This window comes from Astatotilapia calliptera, chromosome 23, assembly GCF_900246225.1.
Source record: "Astatotilapia calliptera chromosome 23, fAstCal1.2, whole genome shotgun sequence".
NCBI classification, from domain to species: Eukaryota; Metazoa; Chordata; class Actinopteri; order Cichliformes; family Cichlidae; genus Astatotilapia; species Astatotilapia calliptera.
Window position 1 is genome coordinate 7,401,574 of NC_039323.1, and position 20,668 is coordinate 7,422,241.

General features: G+C 42.0%; 2 protein-coding genes and 2 long non-coding RNA genes across 8 annotated transcripts in view; 2 read left to right on the plus strand and 2 right to left on the minus strand.

Moving 5' to 3' along the window:
- The window catches only part of usp24 (ubiquitin specific peptidase 24), a 33,502-nt gene extending 30,524 nt beyond the window's left edge, over positions 1–2,978 (plus strand). For 2 of the 3 annotated variants that reach the window (XM_026157653.1, XM_026157654.1), the window contains exon 67: positions 348–2,978. In XM_026157653.1, the coding sequence (XP_026013438.1) occupies positions 348–410 (63 nt within the window). In that variant the 3' untranslated portion in view covers positions 411–2,978. The remainder of the gene's footprint in view (positions 1–347) is intronic. The other variant, XM_026157655.1, reaches the window with a different exon arrangement.
- On the minus strand, positions 2,970–12,931 carry pcsk9 (proprotein convertase subtilisin/kexin type 9). 3 transcript variants are annotated; one of them, XM_026157657.1, is made up of 12 exons: positions 12,599–12,931; positions 12,072–12,263; positions 11,011–11,143; positions 9,804–9,937; positions 9,562–9,703; positions 8,627–8,823; positions 8,347–8,530; positions 7,622–7,798; positions 7,389–7,537; positions 7,132–7,297; positions 5,012–5,178; positions 2,970–4,929 (listed from the first exon to the last, which is right to left on the minus strand). In XM_026157657.1, exons 1-12 carry the CDS (start codon positions 12,770–12,772, stop codon positions 4,735–4,737), a joined length of 2,010 nt encoding a protein of 669 aa, XP_026013442.1. In that variant the 5' UTR covers positions 12,773–12,931; the 3' UTR covers positions 2,970–4,734. The 3 variants fall into 3 exon arrangements, with proteins under 3 accessions (XP_026013442.1, XP_026013441.1, XP_026013443.1); XM_026157656.1 differs by having other exon boundaries at positions 7,389–7,540; XM_026157658.1 differs by lacking the exon at positions 2,970–4,929 and having other exon boundaries at positions 5,112–6,735; positions 7,389–7,540.
- On the plus strand, positions 11,184–12,662 carry LOC113015616 (uncharacterized). The gene is made up of 4 exons (XR_003271138.1): positions 11,184–11,322; positions 11,428–11,515; positions 12,023–12,149; positions 12,542–12,662. It is a non-coding gene; the product is annotated as an uncharacterized LOC113015616 (long non-coding RNA).
- A 1,224-nt stretch (positions 12,932–14,155) lies between the features above and the next one.
- Positions 14,156–15,252, minus strand: LOC113016898 (uncharacterized). Its single transcript, XR_003271326.1, has 2 exons — positions 15,113–15,252; positions 14,156–14,508 (listed from the first exon to the last, which is right to left on the minus strand). It is a non-coding gene; the product is annotated as an uncharacterized LOC113016898 (long non-coding RNA).
- Positions 15,253–20,668: the final 5,416 nt, after the last annotated feature.

Here is a 20,668-nt window from a genome sequence, read left to right on the forward strand (position 1 = left end):
CAAATGACTCATGGTTTTAAAGCAGTTCCCGCTCAGCTCACATAAGCCCGAAAGAGAAGAATAGAGCAAAAATGGATCATCTCATTGGCTTCTGTCAAAAGCTATAAAGGCAGTTTGTTACCGCCCACGGTTATTATTAGAGGTGGATTTGAAGCTGTTTCATTCTTCTCCAACTCCCGCTGGGGCTGTCAGGAAGCCCACACAGCCCCAGATTGTCACTTGTGCTCACATAAAAACATTATAGACAATCGGTGTGTTGAATAGAAATTATAATCCTCCTGGCTCTGCCTAACAGATGGATAATTCAACTTTTTTTTTTAATCCAACTTCCCTCTATTCTACCACAGGGGTCAGAGTCTCCCATGATGCTCGGTGATTCTAAGAGCGATCTAGAAGACGTGGACCCCTAGGTCGTCCTACCAGTGGGATCCCTCCAAAGGAGAGGCAGCTCCGGGAAGCCATTCGAAAAGGCTGCACTTTGCCTCTGATTGGTCAGGACATTTAGGACTCCACAGCAAGCCAATCAGAACATTTGTCTCGGTCGCTAAGGCAACGAAGGAGCTATGAATAAATCATGAATTACTTCCTTTCACATGAGCCAAGGCGATGATGGAGATGCATTATCATAAAGGGCAGCAGAGTTGATTAGGGTGGGAAGTGCAAATAACCTTCCACAATCATGGATGACTTCAGTTTATCCTTTTATTCATTCATTCACTCAGAATGACAGCAAGGTGGAGGATGGGTTTGGGTTGTGTTTTAACAATTTTCTGCTCATGTTTGCCAATTTATCTACATATTCATATTGTAAAGATTTTGTTCCATAGATGTTATTTCCAGTGTAAGATAATATTTTAAAGTGTCCTGTGCTCTTCTCTCACAGCCATGCAAATTGCGGGAGGTCACATTTAGCTGCTCTAGAGGAACTTACAGACAGGAACACCTCCACATATGAGCACTCGGGAGGGAGGGTGGGTTTAAGTATGCACTTTATAGTCCAACCCATTCTGTTGTGATGTACAGCAGCACTGGTCAGTTCCTCTAGAGCCTCGTCTTCTTTTGCTTTTAACAACTTATATTTGCAGTGCCACTTATGCAACACATGAGAGCCCTGATGGCAAGCCAGTCTGCCTGTGACTTGACCTTTGACCCTCGGCCACCACAGTGTAGCCATCGGGATGCAGTAGGGGGCTGGTCCTGTTGTATGACGGTTCCAGACCCTCAGCATATCTGAAACAAGCAGTGCCATGGTCAGTACTCTCCCTCCACTCCTCCTCCTTGCTGACAAGCGGCCTCGTGTTCTGGATTTTATTCTTTTTGTCGCTTTGTTTTATTTTCAATGCCACTTTTCTTTGAATCTGGATGAATTGAATTACTGCAGAGGATTAGGGACTCGAGCCTTATGCAGGAAAAAGCTGATCTGGAAGAGCGCAGATCAGTTGTGGTGGGCCATCAGTGCTGCCTGAAGGGGAGCTCAGGAGCAGGTTTTTATTTTTAGGTGCCAAGGTTACACACACACATGCATACAAAAACTAGAACTTCTGAAAAACATGCAGGCGTGTGTCACTCATTCACTTCGCTCACAAAGACAGAGAACAGGTCCTCTTCACCTCACTGTTACCTCTGCTTTATCAGGTTTCTTTTTTTTCCGATGGCGTTTACATTTTGCTTTGCCTTTTGCTTTTGTCAACCTTTGGAAACACACACAGAGGAGCTAAACCCAAATGTAGCTCTAGTTTTTACTGGAGAGCAACACCCATGTTACCATCATCCCTGCCCCCATCATCGGGAGACTTGAAGTGCCTTAACCTCCCGATCTCCCTCCCGTCTCCCCTCGGACACTGTCTCGTCACATCTCCGATGAGGTACGTCCTCATCTGCTCCACCCGTGACGCTAAACCAAGTGTCTCCTGTGGTCATGTAGAAGGGCAACAGGGCTTCTTCCTTTGCATTATTCTTGAAACTACTACAGGGAATTTCCTCTGTGTGTTGTGACAAAGGACTGTAGGAATGTAACTGTTGACTCTGTGTGTGAATGGGGAGGTGGGCGTGGAAGTTTTACCCAGTAACACAGGGTTTAGGCAACACGACAGGGTTCTGATGATGGTAAAATGCTGCTTCTCTTCACTCTGCACTCAGACAGAGACACTTTGTAGATAATTCATGCTAGGTAGTTTTAATGAAGTCACGCTTTCACTAACATGTTTTAAGACATGAGCCTAAACTTGCTTAGCAGATTAGCTCTCAGCTTTAACAGGTCAATGTTTACAATGTAAGGACCTAGGAAGCTACCATGCAAAATGATTTTCTGTTTGAATCAACGTGCGATCAATCCGCTGGCTCCTCTGCATCCGAGAAGAGGAAAGACACTGCTTTAGCCCTTCCATGCTCCTCCACCCCATTTCCTCTCATTAGATGTGAATGTCACATCGTGCTCTCCAGCACGTTTGCATGTGTGGCAGTAAGTGACGGTGAGGTTTGTCTTTTCTGCGTGATGGAAAAAAAACAAAATCAGCCCCCACCCCCTCCCCATGTTGTTTGCTGTGTAATTTGGTATCATTAATGTCACAAACACACGCCCCTTCACAGTGGCTGGTTATGGGCGATCTGAAGGAGCTGCATGCAGTCTGTGCCAAGTGATTACATGACCATGGCAACATGAGTTGCATTCAGCCAAGAGTTTTGTTGGTTTGGCCCTCTGCTACATCACCACAAATACTTAAAAATAGAAAAAAAGAAAAAAACAACAACTTCAAAACAATCTTGTTTTAATCCTGGGATGCAGGGAGGGATGGGTAGGTGCGAGGTTAGGGATTGGCATCTATACGGGTTTTTACTGTCATTCAATTTTGAAACTTCACTTCTGACATCGCAAGACTCTGTAATGCATGTTAAGACTCAGTTTTAATTTGTACATCAGAGTTTGATTAAGGGGAAATTTGATATAAAATAAACTGGAATGCACAACCTTTTGCAAATATTGTCTTTATGCATTTCTATATACTGTCCCATGATACAACCGTAGACTGTATATAAAAGGCGTAACCTCTGTGACATCGCCAGTTGTTTTGTGAAGCTTCAAACGGAGCATTTTCACCATCTTAGCTCTTTTAAAACAAGATAATGACAAACTTGGAGGCCACATTTCAATGTATTATCTTTGTAGACACGAATAGGAACTATAATTCACTAAATGAACACCAGCTTGTCTTCAGCAAGGCTTGAATCTACACACTAAGGTCTTAAATTCATCAGGAAAGCTTTTACTAGGCAAACAAGCTAAGGACCACTTTCTCATTCTATTAAACTGGACTTCTCTTTGCAACTAGATGCACACAAATCCACACATACTTTTTTTTAGTCCTGGAACCTACATCCATCTTTTATATACAGTCTACAGCACCTTAAAAACATTACCTGTGGCCCCAATGTTGATACTGATATCAATTTATGCATCAGAGACAGTGCACAACAGATAATTTAATTTGTTTACAGCATGGGTTTTGAAACTTTTGGTGCCCATTTGTGTAAATTGCAATAAACAGCTCATTTTTTAGCAGGCCTGAACTTGCCTTGAGGCACACCATTTGGGAACCATTTACAGGTTACAGCAGACCAAATAATACAAAACAAGAGCAGTTTCTTTTATGTTTTAGAACTCATAGAAGGCTCAGGCTTCTAAGTTTGACCATTACAGCTGATGGATCAGGTCACTAGTTAAATGGTTACAAAAAATGACATAAGAAACAAACACGAACTGAATCTTTGAGAATGCTGATTCTAAATCAGAATAGCTTAAATCTTTCATTTGTACCTACTCTGCATCCTGCTAACAGAATTACACACATGAATTCAGCACTAGCTTCATTTACTGTATTCTGGGTAAACTTTGTTTTTATTTTTTATCAGTCTTTGGTCATATAGGTTCAGTCGGATAGAATGCTGTCTTGTGCCAATCAGACAGCTAGCTGATTGGCGCAAGCTAGCTGACAGTGGTTTATATGCTTCCTTTTGCTCTTGTTCACACTGACGTCACCCACCTGTGTATCAGAACTAAGTCTCTAACTGTGGAGCCATAAAAGCCACTGTCACAATAACACTCTGGGTAGACATGAAATTTGTTTAACTGGTGTCCCTACTGTTAGCCATTTACCTCATTTTGTTTCCACCTACTGTTTCACAAAATGAGCAAAAGGTACCTGACTTGTTAATCAAGCAGGCTGATTACCTGCAGCTCTGCTGCACAAGACTGAGGAATGTCAGGAAATCAGTGCATACATAACACATGCTAACTGTGACAACCTGTGGTGCACATCATCATGTTTTTCCACTCTAAAACACACATGGCTGACACCAGAGCTTAACATTTTGATTTCATTTGTTCAGTTTATTAACTTCTAAACAGCATGCGGATGGTATACCCGGTAAATACTACACTATTATCCAAACCGTATGTTTGTGAAAGCTCTTTTTATTATAACTGTTTTGTAAAAAGATACAAAAATAGCTTACAGGTTGTCAAGTCACATATAATATGTGCACTGGAGCATAATCTGGCGTAATCCTAAAACTAAAACACACACAAACAGCTTTACAGAAGTGCTTTAAGTGAATATTAAGGATGTTGAGGTTTCTCAGAAAAGTGTAAGGGGGTTTAAAACTGACCAAAGACAAAAAATGGCAACGTCAAAGCTGTTTCAACGATGTTAGAAACCAAAGTGAGGTGAAACCGGATCAGTGAGGTGTTGCAGCTTGCTGCTCTGGTGGTGCGACACGACAGCAGACGGCAGCACCCGCTGCTCCATCCACTCCCGTGACACCATAGACATGGCAACTGTTTCCCTTGGCAACTGGCCCCAAGATAGCAGAGCCTCGAGAGACGAAACTGCAGTCTGTCAGAGTCCAGCCGGAAGGACAGGAAACCTCAACCTGAAGGAAGACAATAACTTCTGAGGTAACTTCCAGTAGCTGATTCTCAATGTTTTTACTGTGATTTTTTATTTTATTTCACCTGATCTTTGTCAGCTGATATGTTTTCCAACAGGTTGCACTCGAGAGATGGAGCATGGCAGCATATCGCGTGTGATGTGACCCCCTCTTTCACCGTGCAGCGCTTCCCCTGGCTGTGACGTGGATGCGAATCAGATGAGATCTCAGCTGTGGACATCGATGTACACCCTAGAGAAGAATCAGCTGAATCTTTAAACACAACGAAGGAGCAAAGAACTTTAGAGGCGCTGTTGCCAAGCATTAACCGATCCTCCTCAGAGAGACCACTATGGAGGCAACCAATGAGAAATGTAATGTAAAGTAATTTAAGTGCTCTAATGACATTTGAAAAGCTGCTTTTTCTATCACACACTCGTGGAGTAGCTGGCAATTGTGCTGGCTAGGGTTACATTTTCCTTTCAGGGTGATTACCATGGGAACAAGCATACCTGGCTAAGATATTCTAAATGCAGCAGCCTGACTTTGACTAAAAAATACAGATTATATACCTGAGGTGCATCGCTTCAGTACATCGACAGCAACTAAATTTAAATTAATAGACTTTGTTTTTGTTTTTAAAGGGGGCTGACATTTCATCCCACTTCCTATATCTCTTAGTGTGAAGCTGGAGGGAGGAGTCTCTTGGCTAAACTTATCATAAGCAATATCAACAGTGTTCAAAGAGCTGTATTCATTCTGCCAGCTATTAAACCATGATCTCTGATTACTAATTTAAAACAAAAAGATATTAAATAAATAATTTTTTCCTCCACATTTTCCCAGATGCTTTCTGGAACATAGTTTCCTTGATCTAACAGTATTAGATTTGTATTAGTATTTATTTTATAATTTTTTTTTTTTATTGTTGGTATGGATAAAATAAAATCTGAAGAGCCCTATTCACTGTCTGTCCACTATATTAGGTACAAATGGTCATGATCATATCACTAATCACATCGTAGTTGAGACAACCTGCTTAACTTCAAACTAAGACTCCTAACACACTGAAAACTAGTTGAAATTAAATTAATACAAATATTCAAAATAAAATAAAATTTTAAAAAGACAACAGCTCTGCACCAGCTATATTTTTATGTAATCTGTACACGTGTTCATGAAAAATAGATAGGACTTGTTAAATGGAAGATTAAGTCCAAATTAATAGTCTTTAACTACACCTCATCAACTGCTAATTAATGCAAATCAGCTAATCACATAGACCCAGAATAGAATGTTAATTTTATTGTCTTTCTGATGTTGGTGTTCTTTATTGTTACTGTCATTTCATTTGTTTTTTTTGTTTTTTTACTATTTATATTTTTATTCTTTTTAGTTTATGTTCAGCACTTGGTCAGTGCTCACTTTTTTTAAAGTGCCTTATAAATAAAGTTAGCTTTGATTGGCAAATAACTCAAACTGAGCATCAGGGCATCCGAATGGGGAAGGAAGGTGATTTAAGGGATTTTGAATGCCGTTTGTGCTAGAGTGGCTGGTCTGAGTACTTGACAAACTGCTGAAATACACATAACAATCTCTTGGATATATGCAGAGTGGTCAGAAAAAGCCTACCTTAGCACTATTGCTGACCAAGTCTATCCCTTTATGGATAACGCACCATGTCACAAAGCTCACATCATCTCAGAATGGTTTCTTAGACAATGACTTCAATGTACTCAAATGACCATCCAGCACATGTGGGATATGGTGGATCAGGAGATTTGCATCATACATGTGCAGCCGGCAAACCTGCAGCAACAGTGCGATGCTGTCATGTTAATATGGTCCAAAATCTCTGAGGAATGTTTCCAGCACCTTATTCTATCTATGTCTATGCCATAAAGAACTAAAGCAAGGTTAAAAAAAAAAAAAAAAAAAAAAAAGAGATCAACCCAGTACTAGCAAGGTGTACCTAATAAAGTGTCCTGTGAGTGTAAATATTTAATATATTACCCCTTTGATTTTTTTACGGTAATATTTTTGCAAAATTATGAGCTGATAGTTGAACTTCTGGTTTATAGACACACATGATGGTGTCATTTATTTTCTCTTCTAACTCTTAGCAAGAAAACAAGTAAGAGCTTCTCCTAAAATGTCAGACTGACTGCCTCATTCAAACTCCTGCAGCTTGTACACGTGACTCACCGGTCAGGTGGTGCTGGGGGCCGACGCACTGAGCAGCTTGTCCTTGCTCAGGACTAGCATGGACCTGGCACTGCAGACCGCTTATCACACAACAGCGGGCCACAGCATACACACCTTTACCTGCTGGACCATTATGGGCAATACACTCCATGTGTCCGCTGTTCATCTGTAAACACAGGGGTGAGGGTTTGTCCGTAGACTTATAGACTTTAGAGTGAAGTTATTGTTGATATTATGGCTGATGTAACTGAACTAACAGTGATGGTTTCCCCCACACGGACGCCTTCAGGAGCATAACTGCTGCAGCCCATCATTTCCTCCCCTTGACGACAGCGGCTGATGACCCTGTCGGTGCTCGCGACTCCTGACCTCTCTGACCACACTGACCGACACAGTAGCTCCCCATCTGCTTGTAGAAATAGGAACGCATATGTGAACCACATATAGATACTATAAGTCTGTGTGTGATAAAGGAATGTGAGTCACTAACTTGGTGACGTTTTAATAACCGGAGGCATGGCTGCTACCAGGTTTGGCGTAGTGAGCCGATGGCTTTCGGACAGAGATAGGAAGTCGATAGTGTTGCTGATGGAGTAATGCAACATCATATGGAGGACGTGCACTGGTGATGCAATCTGACTGGACGACAGGATCACTGCTACGACACCTACACAGATAAAAACAAATTATGAAGTAATTGTGCTGTGACAAATGGTAACGATACTGATGTGCAAAAATGATTTATGCACAACCTTTCTTATGCAACCTTAGTGAAGATATCTCTATTTAAAGCAAGCTGTACACATCTGTACACTGCATACTTGTATGCTAACTAGTGAAAGTCTTCTGAGTGATCATTAGAGAGAAAACCTTGATTTGTCAGCGCAAGTGAAATATTTGTGGATGCACAAGTCAGTACTTTTAAAGTTGTTTTCAGAAATCTCATGCATAAATTTATCTGCAGGCTTAATGCCTCTGAAAATCATTGCGGGATTATCAAATATAAGATGTATTACAACATGCAACCAATCCCAGGTGTGGAGACACTGCTACAGCTGCTTTCCCTGCAATGATCTATAATATGCAATTATATTTTTTCTAGTGTTTATGTGATTTTTTTTGTAAGGATCATTGAGTCTGTAATAAAAGAATGATTGATATACCAACAGCATACACAGATTGCTTTTGCGTGCGCGCGTGTGTGTGTTTGCGTACCTGCAGCGTGTGCAGCAGCCTGTGAGGTTCCACTGCGGGAGGTGAAGCAAGTGCTGCAGTCACTACTGGCACTAATGATGTCGTCGCCGGGTGCAAACAAATCAACGCAGCGGCCGAAGTTGGTACCACCTGCTCCCTGTGACATGAGCTGGTCCATTGAGTTAACTGCCCCCACTGTGATGACCTATACACACACACACACACACACATGAAAGGAGGTAAAGGTGAGGGTCGCGTGTAGGTGGGCCAGAATGTGATTGCATTTTCAGTGTTAAATTACCTCAGGCTCTGAAGCAGGTGAGTAGAGACAGGCATCATCTCTGTAGTTGCCTGCTGCGGCGATGACCACAGCGCTGTTAGCCACCATGTCTCGACAGGCTGTGTTTAATGAACGGCTGAGGCCACCGGCAAAAGGAAGCAACACGACTACTGCATCCACTGGGCGGGCCAGTAAAGTGGCTCGAATGTATTCCATTCCTGACAGAAAGGGGAAAGGGACAATCTAAAACCTCATACACTCAAGAAAAATTGGAAGTTTTACACTGTGGTCATCTTCCTTTTCTCTTTCAATACAGTTAATGAAATGAAAGTGTGTTCTAAAAGTCTTTAAAACCAGACTAAGAGTTTATAGCTGCATGGTTAGGGATCATTGGTCTCCTAGGGATTCATACTACCCATAATTATTTATATTTTAACACAAGCAGTCTGACCTGAACTTCTCAGGTTTTAGAAGAAGAAGAGAAAAGTCTGGTTCTTCTGTCTGGTGAACAGAGACTGAAGAACTGCTGCAGTTGGGGTCTTTTTTTAATTTTATTTTTTTCTACAAATATGGGCGTTTTTTTCTACCTGCAGCTTTAAATCAAAGTTGCTGTAAGAGTGAAACATGGCGCTCATAATGTAGATTAGAATTCTGTACACTGTAGATGATGGTTGCACTACCTGTGCCCACAAAGAACCAGTCAACAGCCAAAATATTAAACATATGACCCACTCATGTTCTTGCAATAACTCAGTTATGACACTCCCCATGTAGGGAAAGGGCCAGAGTCATAGTCAGAAGATGTCCTTTGGAAGACAATGTTTTGATAAAACTGAAATATTTTTCATGCCATCCACAAGCTGTGTCACCATGACCCAAGAGAAAGAAACTCAAGAGTTTTTGCTTGGCTCTGGTAGTCTTTAGTACAAAGTACAGTTCAACAGTTTCTGTCTTACCTGCCAGAGCTCCTGAGACGGTCCCTTTACCCTGACAGTTGAGCACACGCACTAGGTTAACAGCAGCCCCTCGAGCAACACCTGAATCTGATCCACTCACAATACCTGCCACGTGTGTACCATGACTGTCACACTGACTGGCCTGTAGTGGAACGAGGATTTAGAATGTTATTGAGCTGCAATTGCAAATACATAAGTGCTGTTGAATTGAAATGTTTCATTTGTGCGTGCATGTGTTTAACCTGTCTGTGAACTCTGACTCCATCCTCTTCAGGGGCGTTATTGAAGTCTGTGATGAGTACCCGTCCTTCAACCTCTCTGTGAGAACTCTGCACACTGCCATCCATCAGATACACCTGCGTCCTCCCTCCATCATCTGCAGAGGACAGATGGTGAATTTGACATGTAATTAGAAAATGCAATTTCTGAGGGGAGAAATCTCAGTGTGGTTGCTGTTGGAAAGCTGCACTGCTTGATGGATATCTGACAGCTAAACTGCACAAATGGCTCAGATGTCATTTAAATGGAAAAAAGATCATTTTTAAAGCCCCATAAGCATTTAGTTCCAGTGACAAATGTTTGGGAAGATGAGAAAGAAAGACCTGGTTCTTTGAGCTCCTGTCCGTCACAGTCTAAGGGCTAGTAAATTTATACAAATTAATGTTTCTTGCATTGGCATTGAGACTTCTAGTAGATAGTTACCAAATGCAAGTTCAACACCCTGGTTCAACCACAGATATTATATACTACTTCATGTGAAATACCAAGGAACAGGCCTCACCTGGCCATGAAACTGTCAGTCCATTTTCCAATTATTATTGAGCCTCTGAAAATGTATCTGTATATAAAAAATGGATTTACTTCCCTAACAGATAATGCTAATTTGAATGCTAGTCCACTGTGGCGGTGCACAAAGGCAAAACTACAAAAATGGTGTCTTGGCCCAGCAAGTTATGGACTTAACTGTATTTAAGCTTAGCTTGAATTGAACTAACACAACACAGATATTAGCATGTAATTAGTTCTTCTGAAGCGGCTGCAATTAAAGGTTGCCATGGTGATGGTGACCGTCGGGTGACTTCATAGAAATTAAACTGAGAGGCACCTTTCAATATCAGGCTTATTGCACAAAGACAGGAATTCCTTGTTGTTTACAGCTTGATATAATAAGAGAGATGATACTGCTGAATATGCTGCTGTAGAATAAATGTTCCTGTTGTCATAAATGTGGAAAATGAAATAAGAAAAGTCGTGTTTTCTGCTGTTCTTGAGCTGTTTACAATAGAAACATTGGGGTAGTTGTATATTACTCCAACCGCCCCAATGACTCCTGAAACTCTTAATGCAAAATGTTTTGTTTGCCTCGGTAGTTACATTGCTTAAGAGCGCACGTGGTTTCCTATATTTTGACGAAAAATACAGATAAGTCATGGACAGAGACAAACTCACTTGGAGGTCTGTATGTTCCATTTTCGGAGAAACCACCGTAAGGGTGCAGTAACCTCTGCAGGTTCCAGGGGGCGCTCTGAGCAAAGATGGATGAGTCCTCCTCTATGTAGTGCACGTGAGGGAGCTTCGCCACCTGACAGGAACACAATCAAACTTAACTGTGGGTGGTAAGGAATGATTAACAGGAAGTTGATTGTTAAATCAGGTGGGGGTAAAGCTGACCATTCTTCTTTGAAGTCTGTTTCACTGTTTCACGTTTTATTTGTGTATTTTTATTTTTTGACATAATTCAAGAATGCGCAGATACCAAAGGTGGGTCTACAACCTCTCAACTGTCAAGAAACTCTGTCTAAAATTACCACCAGCACTCATACTATACAGAGTTCAACTAATTCACGTTTTCTGTGTGTTTTTCAGCAAAGTTTCTGATTATTTTTGTTCAACTCCAACAGCTGAATGATTTCAAATGCTCCACAAAACCTCTTTGTTAACATTCTAAAGGCGGGTGAGGAGTTCTTTTACTTTAAATCTATACTTACTTATAATTTTACAGATTTTAAAATAAAAAACACATAAATACACACACACCTCTCATCATTCTCGGTCCATTTTATAAAATATATAATAAATAAATAATCGAAATAAATAATCCTGAAAACGCCGCCAATATTTAACCGAAAGTAGTACACTTTGTCTATCATTCATTCCAGACTCCCGTATTCTCACTTTATTTTGGTCAAGTAGGTCAAATATACACAGACTGCACAGACCTCTGCAAAAAGCTGCAGTCAGAAAATCCATATTACTCCAATCTTTTCTGCCATTAACTCGTCTTGTGCCAGTATACAATGTTACAATGTAACAGTGTTATTCAAGACTATAGCTGCTTTCTTAGATCTGCCTTCCACCTATAAGCTCTTAGGATGTCCCGTTCGGAATGTCTTAACCTTTAGAAAATGGATCTGCTATGATTTGACATCTATTTCCCTGTGTTCCCCCTTTTGCCTTAAAGGTTTAAATCACACTTTTTCCGAACACATCCAGTGAAGTGACGCAATTACCAGGTGAAGGACGTCACTACTCAGTTTGACCAGAAAGCCACGCAGTGCTCCTGAGTAGGTCTGCAGGATCTCCACCAGGTATCCTCTCCTGGCTGCTTTACTTCGCAGCCTCCTGATGGTCCTCTGGAGTTGAGACTCGTGCGTCCCCTGACGCAATACAACTATGTACTGTCCGGGAATGCGCCAGGCTACCTGGACAGTAAAAATAATGCAGCGCACATGTGATCTTCATGTCCACGTGCACAGGAGAAATGTAGCATGCGTGCAATAAGTTGGATTTATATATATATCTATATTGTGTGTATTGCGCTGTTTTCACAATAACACATGAATAAGTATTATCTCCCAGCATGTGAGCGCACATTTTAACGAATCTGTATCTCAAACTGGCAGCTTGTCAGGTACATCAGCAAAGATTGTTTGTTGAAATATTTGACCAAATATTTTACCCGTTTTTGGAATAATGACAGGTGCTGATGACTGAAGATGCGCATTTAATGCCTTTGACGCAATCACTATGCCATTACCTTGTTGCACCTGATGAACTCGGCTGCCGGGTCGGTTCCGGTTTCAGGATCAGTCCTGTCCTCGCCGACCAGGTCCAGGATCATCCCGTCGTCCTCGGTGTAGTCCTGTGCACGCACGGCCAGAGATGCGCACAAACATAAAGCCCAGCCAATCCAGGCTGAGGTGCAACGCATTCTTCACACCTCTTGAACTGTCCCCAGTAAAATGATAAAGAGAGCTATTAAATTACACCACTGATGTTTTTATTTTTTATTTCAGTCTGACTTATCCTGATGATAAGTCTCCAACAGCCGCGTGCCCTCTGTGTCTGGCAGTTAAGATAACGCCTCCAACAATCTATTCTGATTTTTTTTTTTTTTGGGGGGGGGGGGGGAATCCAACAATTGATTCTTATAACTTAAGGCGGGGACTGGTGACGTTTCCATGGCTCACGCCACCTCTTTTGTATCGAATGATTGTCCTCCGTTTAAAACACCTCTTACTGTGGAGGAGTCATGTTTCATGCCCCCCCAAACCACCCTGTAATTATTGCATGTCAATCTGAGAGAACACTTCCTCTCAGTTCAAGTTGATTTGTTGATGTCGTTTTAGCACGCGCACTTATAGTGAACAGTATGAGCTGTGATTGAAAGTCTAAGTACGCGTAAACTCATTCTCCGTGATTGCGCACTCACAGGGAGGCTACGTTTATTTTTCATAGGTTATCTATGTTGTTTTATTATCTTTACTGTTTGTTTGTTTTTTATTTAATATGTGCGCAGGACTGCAGAATGCGACGCAAAACGCGTGCGTCTCTATTTTACTCTGACATACTGTACGCGTTTTTAACTTTAAGCACTCAAAACTGTTAGCAGTTTCATACACTTTCATTTAAAAAGAATAAGAAAAGTAATAATTATTACGACGACTTATATGTTTTTTGAAAAAACATTTTTTCAAAGCATGATCCCTTTTCTCTTTGAACTCAGGAAACTGTTACATAATACCCTCTGGGGCTCTGGAGGAGCCCAAATTCGACAAAGCTACCCGCTTGATTGTGTCACTGAGGTTGGTTTGGACTGAGCCCGAGGAATTTCACACCAGAAACACCAAAGTAGAATGATGAAATGTACATTTTGATTTTACAGCAACAGAGAAGCTACAAAAATATCTAACCTCTCTGCTATACATCATAAATTCTTGCATTGTGGAATTATTCTGTTATTACTGGTAATAGACTGGTAATAACGCCCGTTTTGCTATGCAAACAGCGTATCCACAAAGAGAGACATGCAGAACTCTACAAATTCCTGCTACCAGTTTCACTTTGTTCTTCAACAGTTGGTTGCAGTAATGTCTCAACAGGCAGTGTAGACAAGCGTTTTGAAAAGAAACACATGGAGATTTGTCACATCACGCAGGCTTATAGCTTATCCAGCTATAAAAGAGCACAAGTTCACTGAGGGGCCAAAATGTCTTAAATGAATTATTGTACACCGTATAAATGCAGTGCTGCACTCTGTCTAACAGACACACAGACATACTTTCATACAGTAAACAGTGCCATCTTCTGGAAATACTATATAACACTTAATTAGCTTTATTAAGCATTTCACAATGACAAGTGGTGCAAAACCGCTGATACATGGTCAGTTGCTTCCATTAGATGTAAAAAGAAAACAAAAGAAAGGCACATTCAAACAGCAAGATGTGTGAGCGATGCAGAAAGGAAGTATAAAAATTCATCGAGGGGACTCCTCACTATCCTGAGAGCAGTGTGGTACCCTGGAGGAGTCCTCTGGTAGTGTTGTCCCTCCCTCAGACCAGATGCAGAGTGGGACAGCTATGACACTGACTCTTCAGGGTCTCTGGGAGAAGTCTGACGCTGCTCAGCTTATGGCCACAGAAACCTGGCAGAACCTCAGTGTGTCTAAAATTAAATCAGAAGGGGTGGGGGTTGGGTGGGTGGGGGTACAGAAATAGAAGTCTGGTTCCAGTATTTTGTCCTCATTTTCTTACTTTTTTTTGGTGCATCAGAGACAGGGTTTCGCTGAGCATGCATGTCTCTATCTGGCTGCAGAACTCTCTTGTAATTGCAAACACTCATGCAGGAGTTGCACAGTACAACCTCTTTTTTTGACTGCAGCTGGAATAAATGAGGCTCAAGGATTTTTTTCAGAATTAATGGTTTTCAGCCCTAGTTTCCAACTAATCTGCCCCTTTCAGTCCCAACCTTTTGTCTAGTGGCTCTTCCTTTCCCTCTGTTCCACTTTTCCTAACCTCTCTCCATTAAGCAAACAGGACAATAATAAAATGAATATCTACAGTGATTTAGTGCAGACCCATAGCACCAGCCTGCCCACACACACCGCTGCTGTCGCCATGTTCACCCACTACTCGATGGGCACTTAGCATTCTGAGCTACTCTGACAGACCAAAGGGAATCATTAAGGCCTCAGTCAACACCCACTTGTCTGTGGCCCATTAGGATACAAAGTGAGCGTGTGTGTATGTGTGTGTGTTAGGGAGCGTACCTTTCATCTTCAGCCACAGGACCCATGATATTTTCTAGGCTTTTTTCCTGAATTTCATGAGCCACAATGACCTAATAAACACACAATCTCCATTACCAAATCTATTTCTTCTTGGCAACAATCACATATTTCCTGTCTCTCTATCCACTAAACACACACATAGCATATACCTTAGGATAGCACTGGCAGAGGCTCCACACAGTCCCAGCGCACACCATAGTGACACCCAGAACGCACAAAGTAGCAAAAACATGTGGCCGCTCCTGCATCATGATGAAGAGGCCAACTGCCAAGACACACAGGCCGGCCACTATCAGTCCATAACGATATGGTTTCCCCTCTACCATCGCACTGCTGCCTTGTCTCAAAGCGAGGCACCTGTCACGCAGAAAGGAAAAATTCTGTCTGGTACAGTTTCAGGGCTTGAAGGTGAGGGTGGAGAAAACTCAGTTAGAGTTCCACTCTGCTGCTTATTACAGCCTGCAGACAGCCTGCCCAGGTCGGGTATACAATTGCAGGTGTGTACTTGTACCTGGTAAGTCACCTTGCCTCAAGCTGCTGGCAAAATGAGTCTCACAGCTCTGCTTGGGAACAGAGTTGAGTCTACATTTATGTTTGCTTGGATTAGAAATGATTTTAAATATGTAGACATTTACATTCTTTGCCTTTCTGGCATTAATTTCTTTTTAAAATAAACAATCTCTCATTTATAAGTGCAACACCACTCGCAGGGAGCCTCGTGGCTAATAATTCACTCACATTTATAGTGAAATCACAACAGTATAAACAAAGCTGAGTGATGAACAACACTTCCCTGTTAAGGTTCTGCTGCTGTTTGGTAAGGCACTTTGCTTTGGAATATTCTACAGATACAAAGAGGAGCTGTGCAGCCGTGAGAAGGGGGGGAAAAGAAAGTTATTACGTGTGGAGAAGAGTGCCATGCAGCCACAGTAGTAGGTCACATAAATTCATGCAGGCCAATAAAATCCATCCATGAACTTGGTTGTAAAAGTTGAGCCTACAACATGTTGGTCTCAAGAAAGCCCCCCCTTGGTACAAAGAGTAAAAGCAGTTGTAGTAATCATTTCAATTTCTTTCACAATCAGTCAGAACACACATAGTTATTAGACAAAAAGGCCAAACTGGGGCCCAGTCTGTAAAAATATTAAGTTGTTAACCAGCTGCAGTCTGTCGCTGTTTTTTGTCTTATGTTTGGGATCAGCGTGTCTGTGCTAAGGCACCTAAACGTCCCGCTGCAACGAGTTCACTGATAGCACCGGCTGTTCTTTCAAAGTCCTTGTGGAGAACCGCGGACACAAAAGGCACTGACATGAATTTAGCATGTCCACCTGAGCTTAAAGCTGTTCATTGCGCTCCTGGCTTTTCATCACTGCGTCGTAGGATGGAGGCGGCTCCATGGTCCACGGCGGAGGGGTGGACGGCATGGTGGGTTCAGGCTCTGGTGACCTGTTGACAGTGTCCGCCGACATCTCGCGACGTATTCTGTCCAATCTCCTAAATACATGGAGAAAGAGAGCCAATGAGAAGTTATCAAAAATAAATTAATTGAAAGCTCTGTGGTCGACTCTTACTTCACTTTTCACTTCAAATGCTTTTAGTGGGTTACATTTGATCTCCTTTCACACTTTCACACTCCACAGCTGCTTCTTATCTTACTGCTTTTCCAGCAATGTGTTTCAACTACAGGTGTTCGCTTCCTTTTGGGAAACACATTATGTAGATAACATTACTGCACGTAGAACCCCGAATTCTTTAATCCCTCAGACAGTACGCTGTCACAATGAAGCGTTACTTTGCGTTTAGAAATACTTATCAGTCTGAGTTTTGTCAGTGTCTGGGGGGAGAAAAGGCCCTGATGATGAAAACTCTGCTCTTGTCATCTCTCTTCCACAGACAAAGACCAGACTGTATCTTGTTTAAATTTGCAAGCTATCATAGATTACTGCAGACAGTGCCAAGGGGAGTCATTTCTCCACATTTACATGTTTGCTGTTTTCTCCATGACCTACTTCTACAATCAGCACATAATCAGAGAATCTGTTGCTTTCCAGTTCTTGGCATGTCAGACTGCACACTAAAACTAACACAAAGAGATCTGTTCAACAAAAAGACACTTGGATGGTGTGTTTGTGTATTGTTTGGAAGTGTGCTCATTTGTCACCAGCAACAGAGAAAGGGAAGTCTGAATAGCGACAGGATTACAGAAAAAGAGAGTTTTTCTCTTTCCTGAGATAATGTTGCTCCCTTTTAGCAAAGTTTTTACAATCCACCGAATCCCCTTTAGTGCCATCATTAGGCCCATTTGTGGTTCTGAGATAAAAATCTCGACAAAGACTGGACAGATTAGCACATAAATTGATACACACACGCTTCTCGTTATCAGCAGAGCTGAATCATTTGCCCAACTCTGGCTTATCAAGTTCCTGCAAAAACTAATGACAGCACTGTTATTTAAGATGGTCAACATGTTACACATACCTGCTGACTAAAAGCATGATGAGCATGTTTGCATGCTGACGTTGACACTCAGCACAGCCTTACTGAGCTGCTACAACTGTAGATTTCTAGTATTGTTGACTTATGATGCTGTCACAAGTTGCCATGTTTTTTAATCTTCGTTAGAAATATCAAATATTTTACACTCGACAAACAAAAGCATGTCTTGTGTTCTTTGCTGTCCTTATTTCTAATTTATCATCACAAATGGAACTTGTATTGAAAACCACTGCTCCAGGATATCCCTCACACTTTTTTTTTGTTTTGTTTTGTTTTTTTAAAGGTAGTTTATAAAAGAGACTGGAAATACCCTTCCGAATATGATCAGGGATGGACTGTAAAGTGCTGAGTGGACAGTAGTAAAAACCTAACGACATGGGACCTGTAAAGAGGTGGAGGGGAGCTCCCCCAGACCGAGCAGATCTGCGGGCTTCACTGTACAATTATGTTATTGTTAGAGCGTAGTATCTTTGTTTGTTTGGGGGTTTTTTTCTGGGGGGGCGGGGGGGGGGGGGGGGGGTTGTTTGTTTGTTTGTTTGTGTGTATTGCTAAATTAAAGTACCTTTTTAAAAAAGAAAGAAAAAAAAATATTACAACACCACAAAAGAACATCTGTGTCCAAACGACTGTGAGCTTCTGTCTCTTTCAGCTCTGTAGGTACCTTTGTATTGCCAGAGCCTGCTGTGGGCTGAAGCGTGTGCCTGTCCGTGGGTGCAGCAGAAAGTGTCCAGGCACAGCAATCTGAAGATTCTTCATGGCCATGCAGAGTCCACTGACCAGCAGACCTATGCCCCCCAATCCCAGGAGCAGCCCAAGTCCAAAGAGCAGGCCTGGCGGCTGGACCCCTCCACCAAGGGCCATGACCGCCCCAGCAGTCATCATCAGCACGCCCAGACAAAGCAGCGTGCCATGGTGGACCGACATCTCCAGAGCTTCTGCGTTAAGGTGTTTACTTCTTCCAGCTACAGCTGTACCTTCACCTCAACCACAACCTGTCTGAGGGGAGAGAAACAAAAAGGCTAAGATGCAAGACTACAAAAGAGAAACTACACAGATGCAACATTACAAAATGAAAGCGACTTGAAGAGGAAAAACCGGATTGCGTGCAACATGTAAATGATCTCTCGTGCGTTCTCGTTGTGATAAACATCGATCCCCTCTCTACCTGATAGGAAGTCGCGGTGAGAAGATGTTCAGCTAATGCGTGGACTGAAAGTGTGACCATCACTCTTCTCCTTGCCATCAACTTTAACACGTGTGCCTGTTTCCCGATCTGTGAATAAAATGTGGGGAAAGCAGTCCGTCCGGTTCAGTCCGTATATCCTGAGAATCCGCGGCGCCTCTCTCATGATGTGCTCCTCTGCGTCTCTGCTTTATTCCCTCCCGGAAGAAGCATATCCGTTTTTGTTTTTTGGAGGGGAACGATTACGATACCGAAAATCTGTTGGATAGCAGCTGATGTCGCATGCTTGAAGAATACTGTGTGGCTTTCATCTGGCCCCAGCAACAGCAGCAGCAGCAGCAGGGACGTGCGCTGTGAGGAAGTGTGTTTTTTCCCTCCTCACTAGGAAGGGTTTCGATGACGAGGAATGGAGGGCAGGGCGTCCACTGGGTCTGAACATTGTCACTTAGCCTATGTTTGGTAAAGCTGTTTGCACAGAGAGAGAGAGAGAGAGAGACAGTTATAGCCCTCTCTTATACACGGGGCGATAAACTCTGCGTAAAGCAAGATATATAGGGTAGGCTATTAAGCCGAGCTGAAGAAGCGCCTGGTGGGGAGCAGGATGATCACAGCCTACAAATGAAATACAGGCTGATAGTGGAGGAAACGACTGGCTTATTATTAATGATTGATTCGGAAAAAACTGAAAATGCAGCTCCGTGACGCACGACTGCGTTAGTAATCGCTCCATTACTGATCATTATCTTTGATCTAACTTGTTACCTAAAGCACAAGTCTTAAACAAGAGTGTCAAACATGCAGTCCAGGGGCCAGAAACTACCCGCCCAAGTAGACCAATTTGGCCTACTTGATGCCTGGAAACAGGGGCTTTAATGATATGGGGAGAAAGTAGGTAGGTCAGACTACCCAGGATGATGGCAAGAGGGGCCCCTGCAAGCCTGTAATAAAAGTTTGTTTTTATTTTTCTTTCTTCTTCTTTTTTGTATTATTATTTATAAATGGTTAGGGTCATAATTAAATTCCCTGAATAAATCAGTTGGGTGACTGAACTTTGATTCCAAACAGATTAAATGGAAGTCTCAGTGCAACAGAAACGGTGAGAGCCAAATGATGCAGCACTGTGTGAGTAAAAGTTGCTCTAAGCAATCACTGGTATTGATAGTGGTCTCAGCTGAAAGCTCAGCAACATCAAGCTGCATTAAGATTTATTGAAAGTTAGACCAGTGGCTCTCAGCCAGTATGCTGTGATGTAAACAGGGCATTTTGGGGAAGCCAGTGTGTTTCAGGCTGATAACACTGTTTCCTGATTAAAAGATTAAAAACATTCATTTTGATAGTTTTAGTGAAACCCCATCAGACAACACATCAACATACATTTATATGCTCGTCTGCTGCTATTTTTTCTGATCTGTTCTCTATCAAATGTATCAATCACACAAAAAAGTCTGCAAATTGCATTTATAAATGCAGTATTTTGGAAACACGCTTATACTTGCCAAAAAATGCTAAATGCTTTATTTTCAGTTATTACACGGCAGTGTGGCAGTACAGCCTTAAATCCTGTCATCTTTCCTGGTTAATGAGACAATCAAACATCTGAGACTGTCAGCTTTTTTGTTTTTATTAAACAAAGTTGAAATCACACTCTCACAGAGACTGAAATCAATGCACAGTTCTCTCTTGAGTTGCCTTTTCCAAGCGCATAGCAGATACATGCATATTCAGAGCTAAACAAACAGTTCCAAGCTACACGGGGAGACAACCATGATCCTGTGACTCATGTTCCGTTTGAGAGGTGCTCATATGTCACTGTAGTTTATAATATAATAAACTGTGAAGAATAAATGACGAGCAGT

Excerpts from the sequence above, each read along its gene's own strand:
- pcsk9 (XM_026157656.1), bottom strand. The coding sequence starts at position 12,772 with ATGCGTTGCACCTCAGCCTGGATTGGCTGGGCTTTATGTTTGTGCGCA. Across the intron at positions 12,264-12,598 it reads AGTTCATCAGGTGCAACAAG|GTAGCCTGGCGCATTCCCGG; the intron begins GTAATGGCATAG and ends TTTACTGTCCAG. Across the intron at positions 7,541-7,621 it reads GGTTATTAAAACGTCACCAA|CAGATGGGGAGCTACTGTGT; the intron begins GTTAGTGACTCA and ends TATTTCTACAAG.